The sequence below is a fragment of the Mirounga angustirostris genome, unplaced genomic scaffold (genome assembly GCF_029215605.1).
Source record: "Mirounga angustirostris isolate CCGP_5_RB_7025 unplaced genomic scaffold, mMirAng1.0.hap1 SCAF_10, whole genome shotgun sequence".
Lineage (NCBI taxonomy): Eukaryota > Metazoa > Chordata > Mammalia > Carnivora > Phocidae > Mirounga > Mirounga angustirostris.
The window spans coordinates 36,247,493-36,264,549 of record NW_026991718.1 but is presented as its reverse complement, the minus strand read 5'-3'; the positions used below and the strand labels follow the sequence as shown (position 1 = coordinate 36,264,549).

Here is a 17,057-nt window from a genome sequence, read left to right as displayed (position 1 = left end):
TATATAATAAACATTGTTGTATCTTTAGTGGCATAAATTACAGTTTCTTGTGGGATTTTACAAAACCCTGTAAAATACTTTTTATAATAAAGGCAATATTGATAATTATAGTATTCTTGAAAACATGGGAACTTCAAGATTGTGTGCTGACCACAGACCACAGTCTTCTCTTTTGGCCTCAGATCCTGAGAAATTGTAGTATTAAAAATTAAATATACTGGGCGCCTGGGTGGCTCAGTTGGTTAAGCGACTGCCTTCGGCTCAGGTCATGATCCTGGAGTCCCAGGATCGAGTCCCGCATCGGGTTCCCTGCTCAGCAGGGAGTCTGCTTCTCCCTCTGACCCTCCTCCCTCTTATGCTCTCTCTCTATCATTCTCTCTCTCTCAATAAATAAAAATCTTTAAAAAAAAAAATTAAATATACCAAAGTACCTTAAAAAAGTATTTTTGATGTTTTTATCCTAATTAAGCTGACCTTTATGGCACAGACAAGGACCTGCCCTCAGGCCAGAAGCCATGTAAAAGGAAACTTACCCACTAGTTTTCCTGTCTTCTAAGTGTCACCTCTCCTCTAGAAACTGCTTGCTTTTGTTTGATCTCTAGTGCCTTTAGGTCAAGGATTGGGGAATTATGATCCACCTGTTTTTATAAGTAAAGTTTTACCAGAACAGCCATGTCATTCATTTACTTATTACATATAGCTGCTTTTGTGTTACAACAGCAGAAATCAGGAGTTGCTTTAGATACTATATGGTCTACAACCCAGAAATGTTTACTCTTTGGCCCTTTAAGGAAAAGTTTGCTGACCCATGCCATGATAATTAATTTTTTATATTTTGCCCAGAGTGTATACTTGTTTTCTGCAAGAGAGTCAGTCTGATAGTTTATTCGTCCATTACCTGAACTCCTAGATATATTTGTATTTGTTTGATTCTTCCAGTTTGTTAACCATTAATGTGAAACAGGTGAGGAAGAGTTGTTTTAATTGACTCTGCCATTTGTCACCAGAATTTTATCTCCTAGCACATCTGGATGTCAGAGATGTCACTTCTTTCTGAAAGTGCCCTTTAAAATCTATATTGTAGTATAAAATTATACTTTTTCCCCCCATTCCTTCATTCAGTACATATTTGTTGATCTTCTGTAAATGACCTCTGTAAATGCTAAACTCTAGGCTATATTTAACATGCATCTGAAATGTGGACTGTCCTCAAGAAACTCTAGTACATTTAGTAAGTTTAGTTTACAAAGTTAAGCATGTACACAAATGACTGTATTCTAGAACAGAAAAGGAAGATCCATGTCAGAGATCTCTTTTTAACTTTTGTGGACATGTGGTCCTTGGACTTTTAATTTATAGTTATCTTTCTGGTACTTCTTTTACTTCAGACTTAATATTTTTAAATTTGGCCTTGTTTATATCAGGGATCCCCAAATACATATAACAAGTTCACAGTTCTGTTCATTGATACTTCCTATACTCTCCACTTCTCCTAGTTCTCACCCACTCATCTCATTGATTCTGTAGCAAGGCCCGTTGTAGGGTACAACCTAGTGTTAAAAGAGGTATTAAAAAGGTCACTTTGTAAACTGCTTTTTTGTTTGTTTGGACTTAAGGCACATCTAAAATAACAACAACTAACGTACTTAAGGCACATCTAAAATAACAACAACTAACGTCTTCATAGCACTTTTTCCTTCATTACAAGTGTTACTATACAACCTTATGTTATGCTCTTAGGCAGTGCTGTACTGTGACTTGTTCAGGTATTGCCCTCAGTGCATGGGTGCGAACAATGTGCTATTGTTTGTTACCAGTGTGTCTGTGCATCCATTAGACTGAACGCCTCAAAGTCAGCTACTGTGTCTTTTCCATCTTTCCTTCCTAGCAGCTAGCACTTAGTAGCTAGAGGTGCTGTTACACTGTTACAGTGTACTCTTAATTGAAAGAAGGCAGACTGGGGGTCCAGAGTCACCCAGCTATTAAAAGCTGGGGTAAAACTAAAACTAGCTAGTAGGACTTCAGATTTTAAGAGTTTTGCATTGTACCCGTACAAGACAGAGGAGTTTGGTGGTCTTTCTTTGTTCATTTCCTGGATGTTTTACCTTGCCCTTAAAGGATTACATTTCTCCCTTTGATTATTCCTTATATTTTTGATTTTTTTTTTTTTTTAAACTTTAGGAGACCATAGGAAAGATGACAAGGACCAGATTGAGGAGGAGTTCTCCCTCTCCTCCCCCAATTATTTACAACCCAGGTTCTTAGTGGTGCTTTTTAATGGTTTATGATCAAGTATAGTGTTATAGTACACAGATTAATGATGATGGTGATGATAGCAGCTAACACTTAAGACTTACTATGTAGCAGGCATTAATTTTAAGAGCCTTGAGTAGATTGAGTCTTCTAACTCTCATGGGAACCAAGAAGGTAGGCATTTACTGTGCTCATTTTACAGACAAGACACAGAGCGGTCAAGAAAATTGCTCGTTGTCACAGAGCCAGTGTGGGCCCTGCTGAACCTAGGCCTTAAGCTCCAGTTTTGAAGATAAAAGGAGCTTATAAATGCCTGCTGTCAAAATAGAAATATTCCATTCCTATATAATGTTATAATAAACACTTTATATAAATGTTATAATTAGGTTATCTATGTATATATAAATTACTCACTTTGGAGTTATATCAGTTTTTCAGAATGTCACTCAATTTCTGAGTAAATAACATTCAAAATTAAAAATAAAGTCTGTAGGGAAGGAAGAAGGATGGAAGTAGTTATCAGCCTGTATTACACAGCCAGCATAATTGCTTACCTCATTGAGATTATCAAAGAGAAAAGGTATTTCAAGTTTTTTGATTTGGTGATTTCAGTACATAAGAAGATTGGGTCATAAGTGAGTTTAGAATATTTATTGGTTTATTATAGAAAGCATCCTGAAATATTACTCTTCTAAAGAGTCTTCTAAAAGATTATAAGAAGAATTTTTAAAATTTAATTTTAAGTTACTTAATTAAATGATTTAATTGGGTAATTTAAATCAAATTTAATTTTGATAAAGTTTTATTTACTACTTACACTATAAGGAAAGCAATGTGTTTCTAAACAGTAGTTATAGATTAACATATTGATGGTTTGTTTATTTTTTTAAGATTTTATTTATTTATTTGACCGAGACAGTGAGAGAGGGAACACAAGCAGGGGGAGTGGGAGAGGGAGAAGCAGGCTTCCTGCTGAGCAGAGCCCGACGTGGGGCTCGATCCCAGGACCCTGGGATTGTGACCTGAGCCGCAGGCAGACTAACTGAGCCACCCAGGCGCCCCTAACATATTGATGGTTTAGTTTAGCTTGGGTAACTAATCTAGTGACTAACCTTACTCTGGTAGGCGTAAGGCTAAAAAAATCTCATGAATAAGAAGTATCTCATGAATAAGAACTCTGATTAGAGTTCTTTCCGGTTGCTTTTTTCCCCCTCCCTGCTGCTTTCCCATATACTTGCTCCAGCCCTATTCTGTAGTCATCTTTGCATTTCAGTTCACTGGTATGAAATAACATCACCCTGTTACTGACTCAGAATACACTTCAGTCCTCCAGTTCATACACATTCAGTCCTATTCAGTCATTGTTGGGTCCATCTTAGGTTTGAAATTAGATTGCATTCAATGTGATTAAAATATATGTCTTTGAATAAAATGGCTTATTATATATAATTATGGCCACGAAAAGCAGTATGTTCTTTTTCTTTTCTTTTTTTTTTTTTTTTGGTGAAGGGTCCTGGGGGGAGGGCAGAGGGAGAGGGAGAGAATCTGAAGCAGGCTTTATGCCCAGTGCGGAGCCCTGTGCAGGGCTCGATATCACAACCCTGAGCTCATGACCTGAGCAGAAATCAAGAGTCGGATGGTTAACCAACTGAACCACCCAGGCGCCCCAAAAGCAGTATGTTATTTTTCAAATCATTTAATATTTGTAACTTGAATATTAATGTCCAGGTATTCTTGCTTTCTCTCTTGACAGATTATAAGAGAAAATAGTATCTCTCTCAGTGAAATTGAATTGCCTTGCTCAGAGGATTTGAATTTGGAAACTTTGTCGTAAGTCAGGAAATATGTAAATCAAATGAGCTAACGTAGCATCTCTCATGGATAAATAGAAATATACTATGTGGGAAAAGTGCTGTCCTTGATTTGAGTAATTCTGAATCCCCCATGTTTCTAACTGTTGCTTATCAGATGCTCACAGAGTTGATTTTTTCGTTGTTTTTTGTTTAGGTCTCTGAAGTGTAGAGCTCTTGCCCTCAAAAAACAGTGTCAGAAATTTAACTTGTACATATTCCTCTTTTATCCTTTTCATTAAAAAATTTGGCAGTTATTTTAAAAAATTATCTTCTTGCTGTGTGTGAAACATGCAATCAAGAGGCACACTTTATCAGTAGGGCTACATGGTCCTTCTGCTGAAGAAATCTGCTGATGGAATAGAGGCACAGTTGAGCATTCCCAGAAGAATACAAACTAGTTTTGAGAACAGGAATATTTATTATTTTTGCCCCCAGAAAATAGTAATAATGAATTTTAAAGCAAAATAATGGCAGTTTTAAATTTCTTGTAATCTGTTTTCAGGCAGGCACATGTCTACATAATTGCAGGAGCCTGTTTGTCTCTGGGTTTTCGATTTGCTGGCTCAGAAAACTTATCAGCATTTAATTGTTTGGTAAGAAGGATCTTAGTTTACTCTGTTCTCTTTTTTAAAGTGTTGATATGCTTCTTTTAACCTCAGACTTTTTTCTTTTGTTTTTCCAGCATAAATTTGCAAAAGATTTTATGACTTATTTGTCTGCACCTAATGCTTCTGTAGTAAGTCTTTTTATGATCATTCTCCTTGGGAATAAAATTGAACTTAAAGAAAATTCACTGATAATTCAGTTACTTATATGTTGTTAAGTATCTCTACAGTTTATTTGAATTTAGAATGGGAGATTTGAAGTTTTGACTCATCTTTGTTTTTGTGTTCTGAGGTATTAATTAGGTGGAAGTATGCTGACCCTTGAAGGATGTACAGGTCTCTAATTCTTGTGATAGCAAAAACCATATCCTTCATGGATTGTCATACCCTATGCCACTCTGTCTCAGGACTGATTATTGGTAACTGCTTTTTTTAAAAAAAAAAATTAGCGCTTAGTAAAAATGCAATTCCTTTTGAGGCATTGCTGCTCTAATGACAGGAGATTGTAAGATTTTATTTCGTGATAAAACCACACAGATTTGTGCAACATTATGTATAATATGAGAAAACTGGAAAATCAAGAAGTCTGAAAGTAGGTACATTTGATTATTGGGTATCTGGACATTGTTGTACAATGGAGCTATCAAACTTGTGTAAGAATTTTTATGAGTAAAGATTGTTTATATATAATAGATTTAAAAAGTTAAAAATATCGTGTATAATAATATCTCAATTTCATTTGAAAAAAATTCATAAGATACACGAAAAGATTTAAGGAAAGGCCAGAATGTTTATGGCAGTTCTCTTTGGGTGTTAGTATTCCAAGGAATTGTTATTTCCTTTTGATATTTATTTTCTGAATTTTCTACATAACTTAAATATCATAATCAGAGAAAATTTTTGTTTTTACAGATTTTTTAAAGTTGTATTTATAGTCTAATACTGCAGCTGTAGTATGTCGTCTTTTTTGCATTTCCAGACAGGTCCTTACAACCTAGAAACCTGCCTGAGTGCGGTGCTGCTCTCTCTTGCCATGGTAATGGCTGGCTCGGGGAACCTAAAGGTTTTGCAGCTTTGTCGCTTCTTACACATGAAAACAGGTGGTGAAATGAACTATGGTTTCCACTTAGCCCATCACATGGCCCTTGGACTTCTCTTTTTGGGAGGAGGAAGGTAAATGAATATATATTTTCTGTTTAATGAAACGATCTCATGAACAAGATCTATAAGTGATTTATTTTGGTTTTGAAGATACTTGCAAATTTTTGATCCTGCCTCTCTATTAGCATATCGGGGAGCATTGTTACACTTTAAAAGGGCTTTTTTTTTTAAGTTTAGCCATCAGTTTATGCCTTGCTTAGTAGAGTTACCATCCTCACTGTATATTTGCAGAAGAGTTGGTACTCAGTCCTTCAGTGCATCACCTCTTGTTCCCCACTGTTTAATGACTTTGACCTTCTACTGAACTACTCTCATAAAGGTTATGAACAGTATTGGTCATCAAGTCCTGAGAGTTTCTTAGTTTTCCCCTTCTTTGCTCTCTTTCCAGCATGTGTCATTCCTGACCACCTCATCTTTTTATAAGACTTCCCTGTGGACTACCATGTAGATAAGAACTCAGAATACCTGTCTCTAGCCCTGCTATGCCTCTCCTGTTAACTATTACTTCACTTCTACCCAAAGATAATCACTATTTAGTCTCCTAACACCTTGGACTGGCTTTGCTTGTTTTTGAAATTCAAATGGAATCATACACTGTGTATTATTTCATACTTACAGTTGACCCTTGACCAGCATGGTTTGAACTGTGTAGGTCCACTTACACACTGTTGTTTTGGTCAAACACAGTACAGTCCTGTAAATATATTTTGTCTTCCTTAATTTTCCTAGTATTTTCTTTTCTGTAGCTTACTTTATTATAAGAGTACGCCATATAGTACATATAACATACAAAATATGTGTTTATCTACTGTTTATGTTACCGGTAAGGCTTCCAGTCAACAGTAGGCTATTAGTTAAGCTTTGGGGAAGTCATAAGTTATTCATAGACTTTTGACTGTGCAGGGTGATTGGTACCTCTAACCCTGACATTGTTCAGGGGTCAACTGTACTTCTTTAGCTCAACATTATTTGAGATTCATCTGTGTGGCATGTAGCAATGATCTATTCCTGTTTCTTGCTGTTGAATTCCATTGTATGATTATACCACAGTTATCGATCTACTCTGCTTGTGATGGCTGTGTTGTTTCTAGTTTGGGGCTGTTATGAATATTCTTGTACATGTCTTTGATTTTGTTGTATATAGATCTGTGAGTGTGTCTGTATGCTTAACTTCTGTAGATAATACCGTCGGTGCTCCAAATATACCCGTCAGTGTTGTATGCCGTTCCAGTTGCTCCCCATCTTTCTCAGCACTTGTTTTATTGTTAGTCTTTTTAATTTTGCCATCTGGTAGTAGTTGTGGTTTTAGTTTCCATTTCTCTGAATAATGATATTTAGCACCTTTTATATCCTTAATGCCTAACTGGGAATCTCCTTTTGTGATGTCTGAGTCTCCTGCTACCCATTTTCATATTGGCTTATTTATGTAAAAATTTTATTTGTGGGGGCACCTGGGTGGCTCAGTTGTTAAGCGTCTGCCTTCAGCTCAGGTCATGGTCCCAGGGTCCTGGGATCGAGACCCCCATCAGGCTCCCCGCTCCGTGGGAAGCCTGCTTCTCCCTCTCCCACTCCCCCTGCTTGTGTTCCCTCTCTCGCTGTGTCTCTCTCTGTCAAATAAATAAATAAAATTAAAAAAAAAATTTTATTTGTGGTAATATACACATAACATAAAATTTATCTTCTTAATCATCTCTGAATGTGCAGTTCAGTAGTAGTAAGTGCATTCACCAATCGCCAGAATTTTTCACCTTGCAGAATTGAAGTTCTGTCCCCTTTAAACAACAGCTCCTTCTTGCCCCCTTCCCCCAGCCCCTGACAGTATCTGTTCTACTCTCTGTTTCTATTCGTCTGACTGTTCTGTATTGGTTTATCATTATAATCCTGAACCCTTTGTCACTCTTACGTGTTGTACTTACCTTGTCCTGCTGTGTGGTTCACCTTTTAACTCTCTTAATGGTGTCTTTTGATGAACAAAGTTATTAACATTTTTCTTTTATGGTTTGTACGTTTTGTCCTTCTGATGAAGTATTTCCTTACCCCCGCCCCCAAATGAAGATACTCTCTTTATTTTTTACAAGTTTTTTAGCTTTTCCATTCACATTTAGATATAAAATCTACCTGTACCTGATTTTTCTGTATGATTTTTTGATAATTGATGCCCCACTATTATTGAAAAGTTTATCTTTTCTCCACTGTTCTGCAATACCATTTTTAGTATAAATTAAGTGTCCATATATGTACATTTATTTCTGGGCCATTCTGTTCAGCTGGTCTAGTTTTCTATACTTGCATAGTACCACAGCCTTAATAATTGTAGCTTTGTAATAAGTCTTGATGTTAGGTAGAATAAATCTTCCAAACTGGGATTTCTTCTTCAAAAGTGTGTTTTTCTGTTCTTGGCTCCTTGAATTTTTGTGTAAAAATTGGAATTTGTGTATGATTTTCCACACTAAATGACCTGATAAAATACTGATGAGAATTGCATTGAGTCTATATATTGGTTTGGGAGGAATTGAAATCTGTTATAATATTGAGTCTTTCAATCTGTGAATATGGTGTATTGTTTCATTTATTTAACTTTAGTTTATGTGACCTTGGTCAACTGATAGAATTTCTACAAGTCATATAGTTTTATTTTCCTCTCTTCTGTAAGACTGAATTAAATATTGGAGCTCACCTTTCTAGAAGTATAAAAAGTAAGGATTATCAGAAAGGTGTGCTTTCTCTTTTAACAGGTTTTGTACTATTGTTCTTTCTTTCATTCAGTATTTTATTTATTTTGATAGAGAGACAGTGAGAGAGGGAACACAAGCAGGGGGAGTGGGAGAGGGAGAAGCAGGCTTCCCGCAGAGCAGGGAGCCTGATGCGGGGCTTGATCCCAGGACCCTGGGATCATGACCTGAGCCGAAGGTAGATGCTTAATGACTGAGCCATCCAGGTGCCCCAAATTGTTCTTTCTTTAATTGTTTAGAATTAAGAATGGTTAAGGAGATCTTAATATGAAAATTCTTCTTATTTATGATTTTTGAAAACTTATTTTCCTTTCCAAATAAACCCCTGCATCTCTCTTGTTCTCGTACTCTTTTTTTTAAATTTCAATTCCAGTATACTCAATCTTATTCAATCTTATTTTTCATTGTTTTATACTGTGACCGTTTTTCCTCTGCTTTCATAGTGAGTAGATTTTCTCCTACTCTGCTCTGCTTTTCTAATGATTCCTGGTCTTTAAATGGTTATGTGTACTCTGTGACAACATTTAAATTTCTCATTGCATAACCATATCCTATGTTTAATCTCAAAATTTCTAACAATATCTAACGTTTATCTTTGGATTTTGGTTTTGTTGAAATGGTAAAGAGACAATGGCCTATTTTATGCACATGTGAAAATAGATGTATTTCCTTACATAAATTTTGAAATCTCCTCTTCCTAATTCCTTAAGTATGTGTATATATGATAAATGCTAAGTTCTTGCTTGATACCTTAATTATTAAAATAGATAAAGACTTGGGGATATGTATGTGTGTGTGTGCATGTGAATGTATATAATAAAATATATATCTGTATTGGTTATCTGCAACAGTGGTTTTATGTGATGTCTGGTACTATTTTTATTTCAAAATATTTGTAAGAAAAACATTAGAACTTTAGAGTAATCTGCTTGTTTGCCATGCAGAGTTTGAGCAACAGTAAAATAATATAAGGAAAATCTCAAAAGATTTTATTAAGAGTATCGAGCCCCGCATCGGGCTCCCTGCTTGGCGGGGAGTCTGCTTCTCCCTCCCCCACTCCCCCTGTTTGTGTTCCCTCTCTCACTGTGTCTCTCTCTGTCAAATAAATAAATAAAATCTTAAAAAAAAAGAAAGAGTATGTGGCCTTTATAAAAATAAGTTTATCACATTGATAAGAAAAAAAGCTATTTGTACTTGGAGGAATAGTTGTTTATACATTCATTGTAACTTTTTATGATAACTTATACCTTTTTCATTTAGTCCATCATTTTAAGGAAATGCTCAGGCTTTACAGAAACAAAAAAGTTTGAGATACACCCAGTTACAAACCCTGTATTTTTAGAAGTGAGGGTTGTTATTGTCTAAGGAGGTATGTATAGAACTGGAGAAGTGGTGTCCTTCATACATGACTTTGTCAGTATCTGTAATCTCTAGGATTGCATTCATGGTCCTCACTACTGTGATATTTTCGGTTAAAAAACCATGTTTATTAATTCAGGTTTTGGAAGTTAGTATCTATGAGATGTTGCTTCTGCTTTCATTAGTAGATGATCTTGAAGTGGCTTAAAGACTCACTGAAAAGTGACACGTTGGTAGCATTGACACACTTGTATCTATCAAGGCATTTCATCAGTGGGCCCTTGCCACAGTTCTCCAATTTCCTGATTCTCAAGAAGGCATTGGAAGTTTGCATCGTATAATAACGTCTTTACCTCCTGCATTTGTTTCACAGGTACTCTTTGAGTACGTCAAACTCTTCAATTGCAGCTCTTCTCTGTGCCCTTTACCCGCACTTCCCAGCTCACAGCACTGACAACCGGTGAGTCTAGTGATTCTGTCTTCAATGTGATCTTTCGTAAGGTCTCCAAGGGGTAATTTGATGATGATTTGGTTCCATGGATTCATTTCCAAATTAGTTTATTCTCTTTTTGGACTAAGTTATCTTCCTGACTAAATCTTTTAAAATGTCTCTCTAAGTATTAGACCAAAAGAGAACTTTGTACATCTGATGAACTGAAGGATCAGTCTTCCACCATTTTTTAATCAGTAGAACTGCTGTGAACCCAGAAGTGGGCCAAACAGGGTTATCTTTAGGGAAAAATTCATCAAACAAAAGATAGTAGCCAACAGAAGCAAGATGATATGTTTTATACTATAATTGTTTAATTCTAAGAGAGAAATTGATCTGATTTAGTGGCAGTGTCTATATGAATTCCCTTTTTCCCTCTTTTACATAAATGCTGAGAAGTTTTGTATAAATGAAATAGAAGGGACACGAAAAGCAAAATGCAGCCAAGAATCAGAGACAACTTAGAAGTGGCAGTGAGCCCTGGAACCTCAAACACATAAGAAAGGTGTGATTGTATAGAAGTTCTGCATTTGAGAGCACAAACAACCATCAGCACTGCAGTCTCCCCAGTAGTTTCAGGCAGAGCTGATTCCTGCTGCATGTGGAGGAGGGGGAGAAAATAGCTCCTATGTTCCCGTGACATCCGAGGTGACCAGTGTGTTCAACTCATCTCTCAAGAGAAGCATCAAGAGATGGAGCAGTAACAGAGTAACTAAGCTGTCACGCTCTAGTGTAATGTAGTTTAAAATAGTAATAATAAACGAAAGTTAGCTCTTTATAAAAGTGGCCTGATTTGACATCCAAATTCTGATGATAGATGGAGCACATGCATATTCTTCTTAAATTAATGCAACTCTTACAAGTGGTCTCTTGCTTGTCAGTTTAGGAGAGACATTTTGAGTTGTTAAAGTCAGTAATTAGTGGTTAGGGTACAACAAAGAGCCACACTTTCATATTGCTGGGAGGATCATTTGATTTAGCTATTTTAAACAAACTAATTTGGTGAGCACCAAGAGCCTTTATGTAACTGATAAATATCTTTTTTTTTTCTGGCCGTGATTGCTTTTAATTTTTTTTTTTAAACAGGAACATATCTACACCTTTATTTATTTATTTATTTATTTTTCAGTAAGGTTAAATCCTTGAGGGGTACAACATCACACAGATTCTGTGGCCAGTGGCTTTAGCAGGAAGGTTGCTTTGGAATTTGGCATGAACCATGCCACTGTTTCCGTGAGCATCAGTTATTTTTTCTCAGATTACTCTGGTTTTGTTCAGTTTGCCACCAGGAGTCACTGTGTCATTCTTTGCTTTGTACATCTAAGCATATCTCTTGCCTAGATAGAATTCAGTTTCATTTCAAGCATAAACACTTTCAGTTTTAAGGAGAGCTGTGTGCTTCTCTGGTTCTGGAGACCCTGCTTATAGCCAGCAAAAATGGCCTTGGAACGCAGCCTTCTAGACACATTTGTCATTTTAGGAGTCCTCTTCTCAGTAGGCCCCACTTATTTGCACCCAGAGTTCAGCAGCAGGAGCCCCCCTCTGCTTTTAATTCTAATTAATTTATAGGAAAGGGTAGGTTTGGGTGGGAAGAGGGAGGCTATTGCTGTAACTAAACTTTAAAAAGAAAAATTTGAAGTCTCATTTTATCCTTTTATGGCATCTTAAAATGTAAAAACTTTTTGTGTCTAAATGCTAAAATATAAATTTTAAAGTTAAAAAAAAAATTTTTTTTTTAAAAACCCAGAAAAGCACACACACAGAAAGAAAAACTTCATAATCTCCCCCATTAGTTTTCGGTGTCCTAGATCCCAGGTGTGTGTGTGTATTTGTGTACAGGGATGCATATGTAGAAGAGCTTTCCTTCTCCCTACCAACCCTTAAGTCAGAAAAACAATAGAAATAAGTCCCTTGGAAGGTAAAAAGGTGCCTGTGTGGGGCATTAAAGGATTATTTGAGAACTGATTTTATAAGTGTTGAATTTATCAGTAAATATTTTCATGTTAAGATAATTTTTACCTCATCTATAAAACCTCTAACTGTGAAAATGCAAGTAAAGAATTCTTGAGTCAAGGATCATGTGTCTATAATTTTTTAAAGAGAATCTCTTCATCAGTTTTTATTTTTTTTTATTTTTATTTTTTTTTTAAGATTTTATTTATTTATTTGACAGAGACAGACACAGCGAGAGAGGGAGCACAATCAGGGGGAGTAGAAGAGGAAGAAGCAGGCTTCCCGCAGAGCAGGGAGCCCAATGCGGGGCTCGATCCCAGAACCCTGAGATCATGACCTGAGCCGAGGGCAGACGCTTAACGACTGAGCCACCCAGGCGCCCCTCTCCATCAGTTTTTAGTTGAATCTCATCATCTTCCTTCAGGATTGCTGTCATGGGAAGATAGCAACCCCAGCTTCTGTCATGGTTGTGGATCTCATGCCGTCGGCACCTGCTTGTTACCTCCTCTCTGTGTTTTCTGTGAACAGGTATCATCTCCAGGCTCTGCGGCACCTGTATGTGCTGGCTGCAGAACCAAGGCTTCTAGTGCCTGTGGATGTGGACACAAACATGCCCTGCTATGCCCTTTTAGAAGTTACCTATAAGGTAATTCTTTCCTCCCCTCATTTATTTGTAATTTTGTTACCACTCATACATCTTTGCAGGTCAAAATATTTAAAAAATGTCCTTTAAAAGATGACAGAGTGAATTAATCTCTTATAAAAATTGAAGCTTCTAAAGTTCTTGTACATCCTGCCAGGCCATTTGGGCTCATTTGTAGTTTATGAGGGTAATATTGTAGAAGTCATGAGCTGCTCTTTTGTCCCTAGAGCCTATAGTTTGAAAATGTCCTTGTTCACTAAAGTGTTCTAAAGAATGAGTTGAGTTAGAACTATTCCTAGATTTGTGTGCAGAGTGCTTTAAGATCATGTATTTGATGAGAGATCCTTGATTTAGATGTACAGATTATAAGTCATGTATCCTTCCTTCATTCAGAATATTATTAAGTACCCTCTGTGCGTCAAAACTATGCAGAGGCTCTGGGGTATAAAATTACATCATTGTATTCCTTAAGGACTCCTGTCCATTGGGTAGCCAGCCATGGGTGCAGTCAGAGTAGAGTGTGGGGGTATGTGTAGAATGCAGGCGAACTGAGGAGAAATGCCCCCTCCAGCTGTTGAGGGTTGGGGAAGTTGTCATGGTAGACACAATGTTTGGGCTGAGATTTGCCAGCTGAGCAGAGGCACATTCCCAGAAGACAATATGTGCAAAAACCTAGAGGCCTCAGAAGTACAGATATGTACTGCTAGCGTGTGAGGTGGTATAAGAGGATGCAGGCCCTGCAAAGGATTGTAGACTTTGCTCTTAAGACTTGATACCAGAGAGCATTTAATGCCATTTGACCATCTGTGTAGAAACTGTGGGGAGAGAGAAGAAGTACAGAGTGGAGGTATTTCTTCTTTGTAGCTTCCCCTAACTACATAGTGAATTGTGGCTGTTCTTTTACGTTTGTAAAGGGTACTCAGTGGTATGAACAAACCAAAGAAGAATTGATGGCTCCTACCCTTCTTCCAGAACTCCACCTGTTAAAGCAGGTAAGTGGGATGTGATTTAGGGAGATCTGTGTAAGAGGTTAATTCAGCCAGGATAGTATAGCATCAAAGGTAGCCAAGTAAAAGCTTATGCTTTCTCGGTGTTCTGTAGGAAATAGGAAAGCAGCCCCAGGAGGAATTGTCACGAGGAACAGAGAAGGTCTGTACTTGCCGATCTTTACTGAGAGGTTGGATGGCTGTAGAACTTGATTCACGTACATTTTTATGTAGAAATGAAGCTTGTTAACTTTTCAGTGTTTCTTTCCAGCCGATTTATTTTTATTTCCTCTGAGAAACGTGGGTTTCATTTTGTCAAACTAGCACTTTTTTAGCATTCAATCGACTGTGTTCACATTTATCTTGGCAGATTAAAGTAAAAGGCCCACGATACTGGGAACTGCTCATAGATTTAAGCAAGGGAACACAACACTTGAAGTAAGTATACTGAATTTCTTAGATGTATCTGTGAAGTGAATAGAAGTATATGGGAAGGTAGAAATTGCGGATTATTACCTAGAATGTTTCCTTGTCATCCTTTGATCTCATACAGGACAGTAGAGTATATATTGACTAAAGTGGTCTGTAACTTTGAAACGGAGTTTGTATTAGAAAATGAGTTTTAGTTTTTTGTTTTTTTTTTAATATTTTATTTATTTATTTGACATGGGGTGGGAGTGGGGAGAGAGCAAGCATAAGCAGGGGGAGCGGCAGGCAGAAGGAGAAGCAGGCTCCCCGCTGAGGAAGGAGCCCAATGTGGGGCTCGATCACAGGATCCTGGGATCACTACTCGAGCCGAAGGCAGATGCTTAACTAACTGAGCCACCCAGGTGCCTGAGTTTTAGTTTAGAAGACAAACCCTAATAGTTATATTTACTCACTGAAAAACTTGTAGTGGGGCGCCTGGGTGGCTCAGTTGGTTGGGCGACTGCCTTCGGCTCAGGTTATGATCCCAGGGTCCTGGGATCGAGTCCCACATCGGGCTCCCGGCTCGGCGGGGAGCCTGCTTCTCCCTCTGACCCTCTCCTCTCTCACGCTGTTTCTCTCTCGCTCGCTCTCTAATAAATGAATAAAATCTTAAAAAAAAAAAAAAAAAAAAAAAACTTGTAGTGACCTGAGTTGGTACAGTAATGGAATTATCTGTTGGAGCAGTAATGAAAATCAGTGTAAGAAAGTAAGGCTGGGGGGAGCCTGGGTGGCTCAATTGGTTAAGTGTCTGCCTTCAGCTCAGGTCATGATCTCAGGGTCCTGGGGTCAGGCTCCGCGTTGGGCTCCCTGCTCAGCGGGAAGCCTGCTTCTCTCTCTCTCTCCCTCTGCCTGCTGCTTCCCCTGCTTGTGCTCTGTGTGTGTGTGTGTGTGTGTCAAATAAATGAACAAAATCTTTAAAAAAAAGGGGGGGGGATAAGGCTGGCGTGTATGTCCGTCTACAAAGGGAACTTTATAACAAATGATGTTTATCAGACCACATCTTTGTATCTTTTTATTATTGTTTTGTCAAATTGTTCTCATAAAATTAAGATTATGATAGATTGCTTTTGGGTGGAAATAGTCATATATAAGTAATTCATGAACAGAGTCTTAATTTTATAACTTAAGTAGTGTGTAAATTAAGTCTTTAAATTTCTAGAAAGTTTAACAAGCACATAAGAATTTTTATAGTTTGGTCCCAATTTATATTTCCCTTAAACTATCTATATGATAGCTGTTTTCTATATTGTTATTTGCAGCATTATTTTTTTTCTGCTGCAAACCAATCAATAGATATTTAGTACCTCCAGTGGATAGAGGATAAAAGGAATATGAAAAAGTGTTAGATAAAAGCCTTTGAAGCGCACACTTGAACAGGCAGAGCACCTTTTTACTTAACTAAGTTCTGTGAACCTAGACACCAAAGAAAAGTAGAACTTCATTTTGGCTTTCTCATAGGGACTGATTTAATTTTAGACACAGTAAATAATCATATACCCTACTGGAAAATGATAAAGACTTCATCTCATGTGAACAAGGTGTTGGGAGACACTATGTTTCCAGCCGAGAACTACAAATAACACCTCACATAAAATTCATTCTTGTTTTTTTTTTCAGATCAATCCTTTCTAAGGATGGAGTTCTGTATGTTAAGCTCAGAGCAGGTCAGCTCTCCTATAAGGAAGATCCAATGGGGTGGCAAAGTTTGTTGGCCCAGACTGTGGCCAACAGGAACTCTGAAGCTCGGGCTTTCAAGGTAGTACTGATTGGTTAAAAACTGAAGGATGAGATGGAATAATTACAAATCCCACTAGCCCATCCAAAGCATGTACTTCTGTGATAACATTTATGGTACCATTTAGGTGAATCTGCTCTCTCATCACTGCAAATTATAAAGACTGCATAACCTTGGATCTGTTTCTTGTTTTATGTAGCAACTATAATAAAATACGGGCCATCTGCCAGAACTCTAAGGATGACTTACATTTAACAGTAGGGACAATATATCTTAACATTGTAAAAACATTTAGTTTAATAATTTTACTTATTAATCTTCAAATCTGTTAAGATTTGCTTAATTCATGGCAGAAATAGAAGAAGATTTTTACAAGGTAGCACTAATTAGTTTCTTTTTTAAACCCCCCATTTGTTGGTTAAATCTTGGTGAGGATAAAATGATGACATATTTATTTTATCAGTTTATTATCCTCATAGTACTTGACTGCTAATTCAAGAGTATTTTGAATGAAAAAGTACTTAAAGTAAGAGTGTAATGAAATAATCTCATTTCTATCGCGGTCAGTACATATTTTACTCTACATTTTAGAACTCAAATAAGTTTCCCACACTAGAAATGTGTTCCATAAACTAACATTAAAATTTCTCAGTTTAAGTACAGTTTTCAGGAATTCCATGTGCAACTGTGCTTCTCCTGAAGATACATTGAGTGGCAGTGTAAAGTGGTCAGGACCTCTAGAGGGTGGTGGTAGAGGCAAAAATGTGGCCAGTGGACTGGCTAAGTGGTGGCCAGCGGACTGAATTAGCACCTTTTGTT

General features: G+C 37.2%; 1 protein-coding gene across 6 annotated transcripts in view; it reads left to right on the top strand.

The window, feature by feature from the left end:
* ANAPC1 (anaphase promoting complex subunit 1) overlaps nt 1–17,057 on the top strand; it is a 93,517-nt gene that overhangs the window by 60,331 nt on the left and 16,129 nt on the right. For all 6 annotated transcript variants that reach the window (XM_045884544.3, XM_064572205.1, XM_064572206.1 and 3 more), the window contains 9 exons: nt 4,007–4,083; nt 4,609–4,699; nt 4,789–4,842; nt 5,691–5,884; nt 10,337–10,423; nt 12,935–13,052; nt 13,964–14,041; nt 14,406–14,473; nt 16,121–16,259. In XM_045884544.3, the coding sequence (XP_045740500.1) occupies nt 4,007–4,083; nt 4,609–4,699; nt 4,789–4,842; nt 5,691–5,884; nt 10,337–10,423; nt 12,935–13,052; nt 13,964–14,041; nt 14,406–14,473; nt 16,121–16,259 (906 nt within the window). The remainder of the gene's footprint in view (nt 1–4,006; nt 4,084–4,608; nt 4,700–4,788; nt 4,843–5,690; nt 5,885–10,336; nt 10,424–12,934; nt 13,053–13,963; nt 14,042–14,405; nt 14,474–16,120; nt 16,260–17,057) is intronic.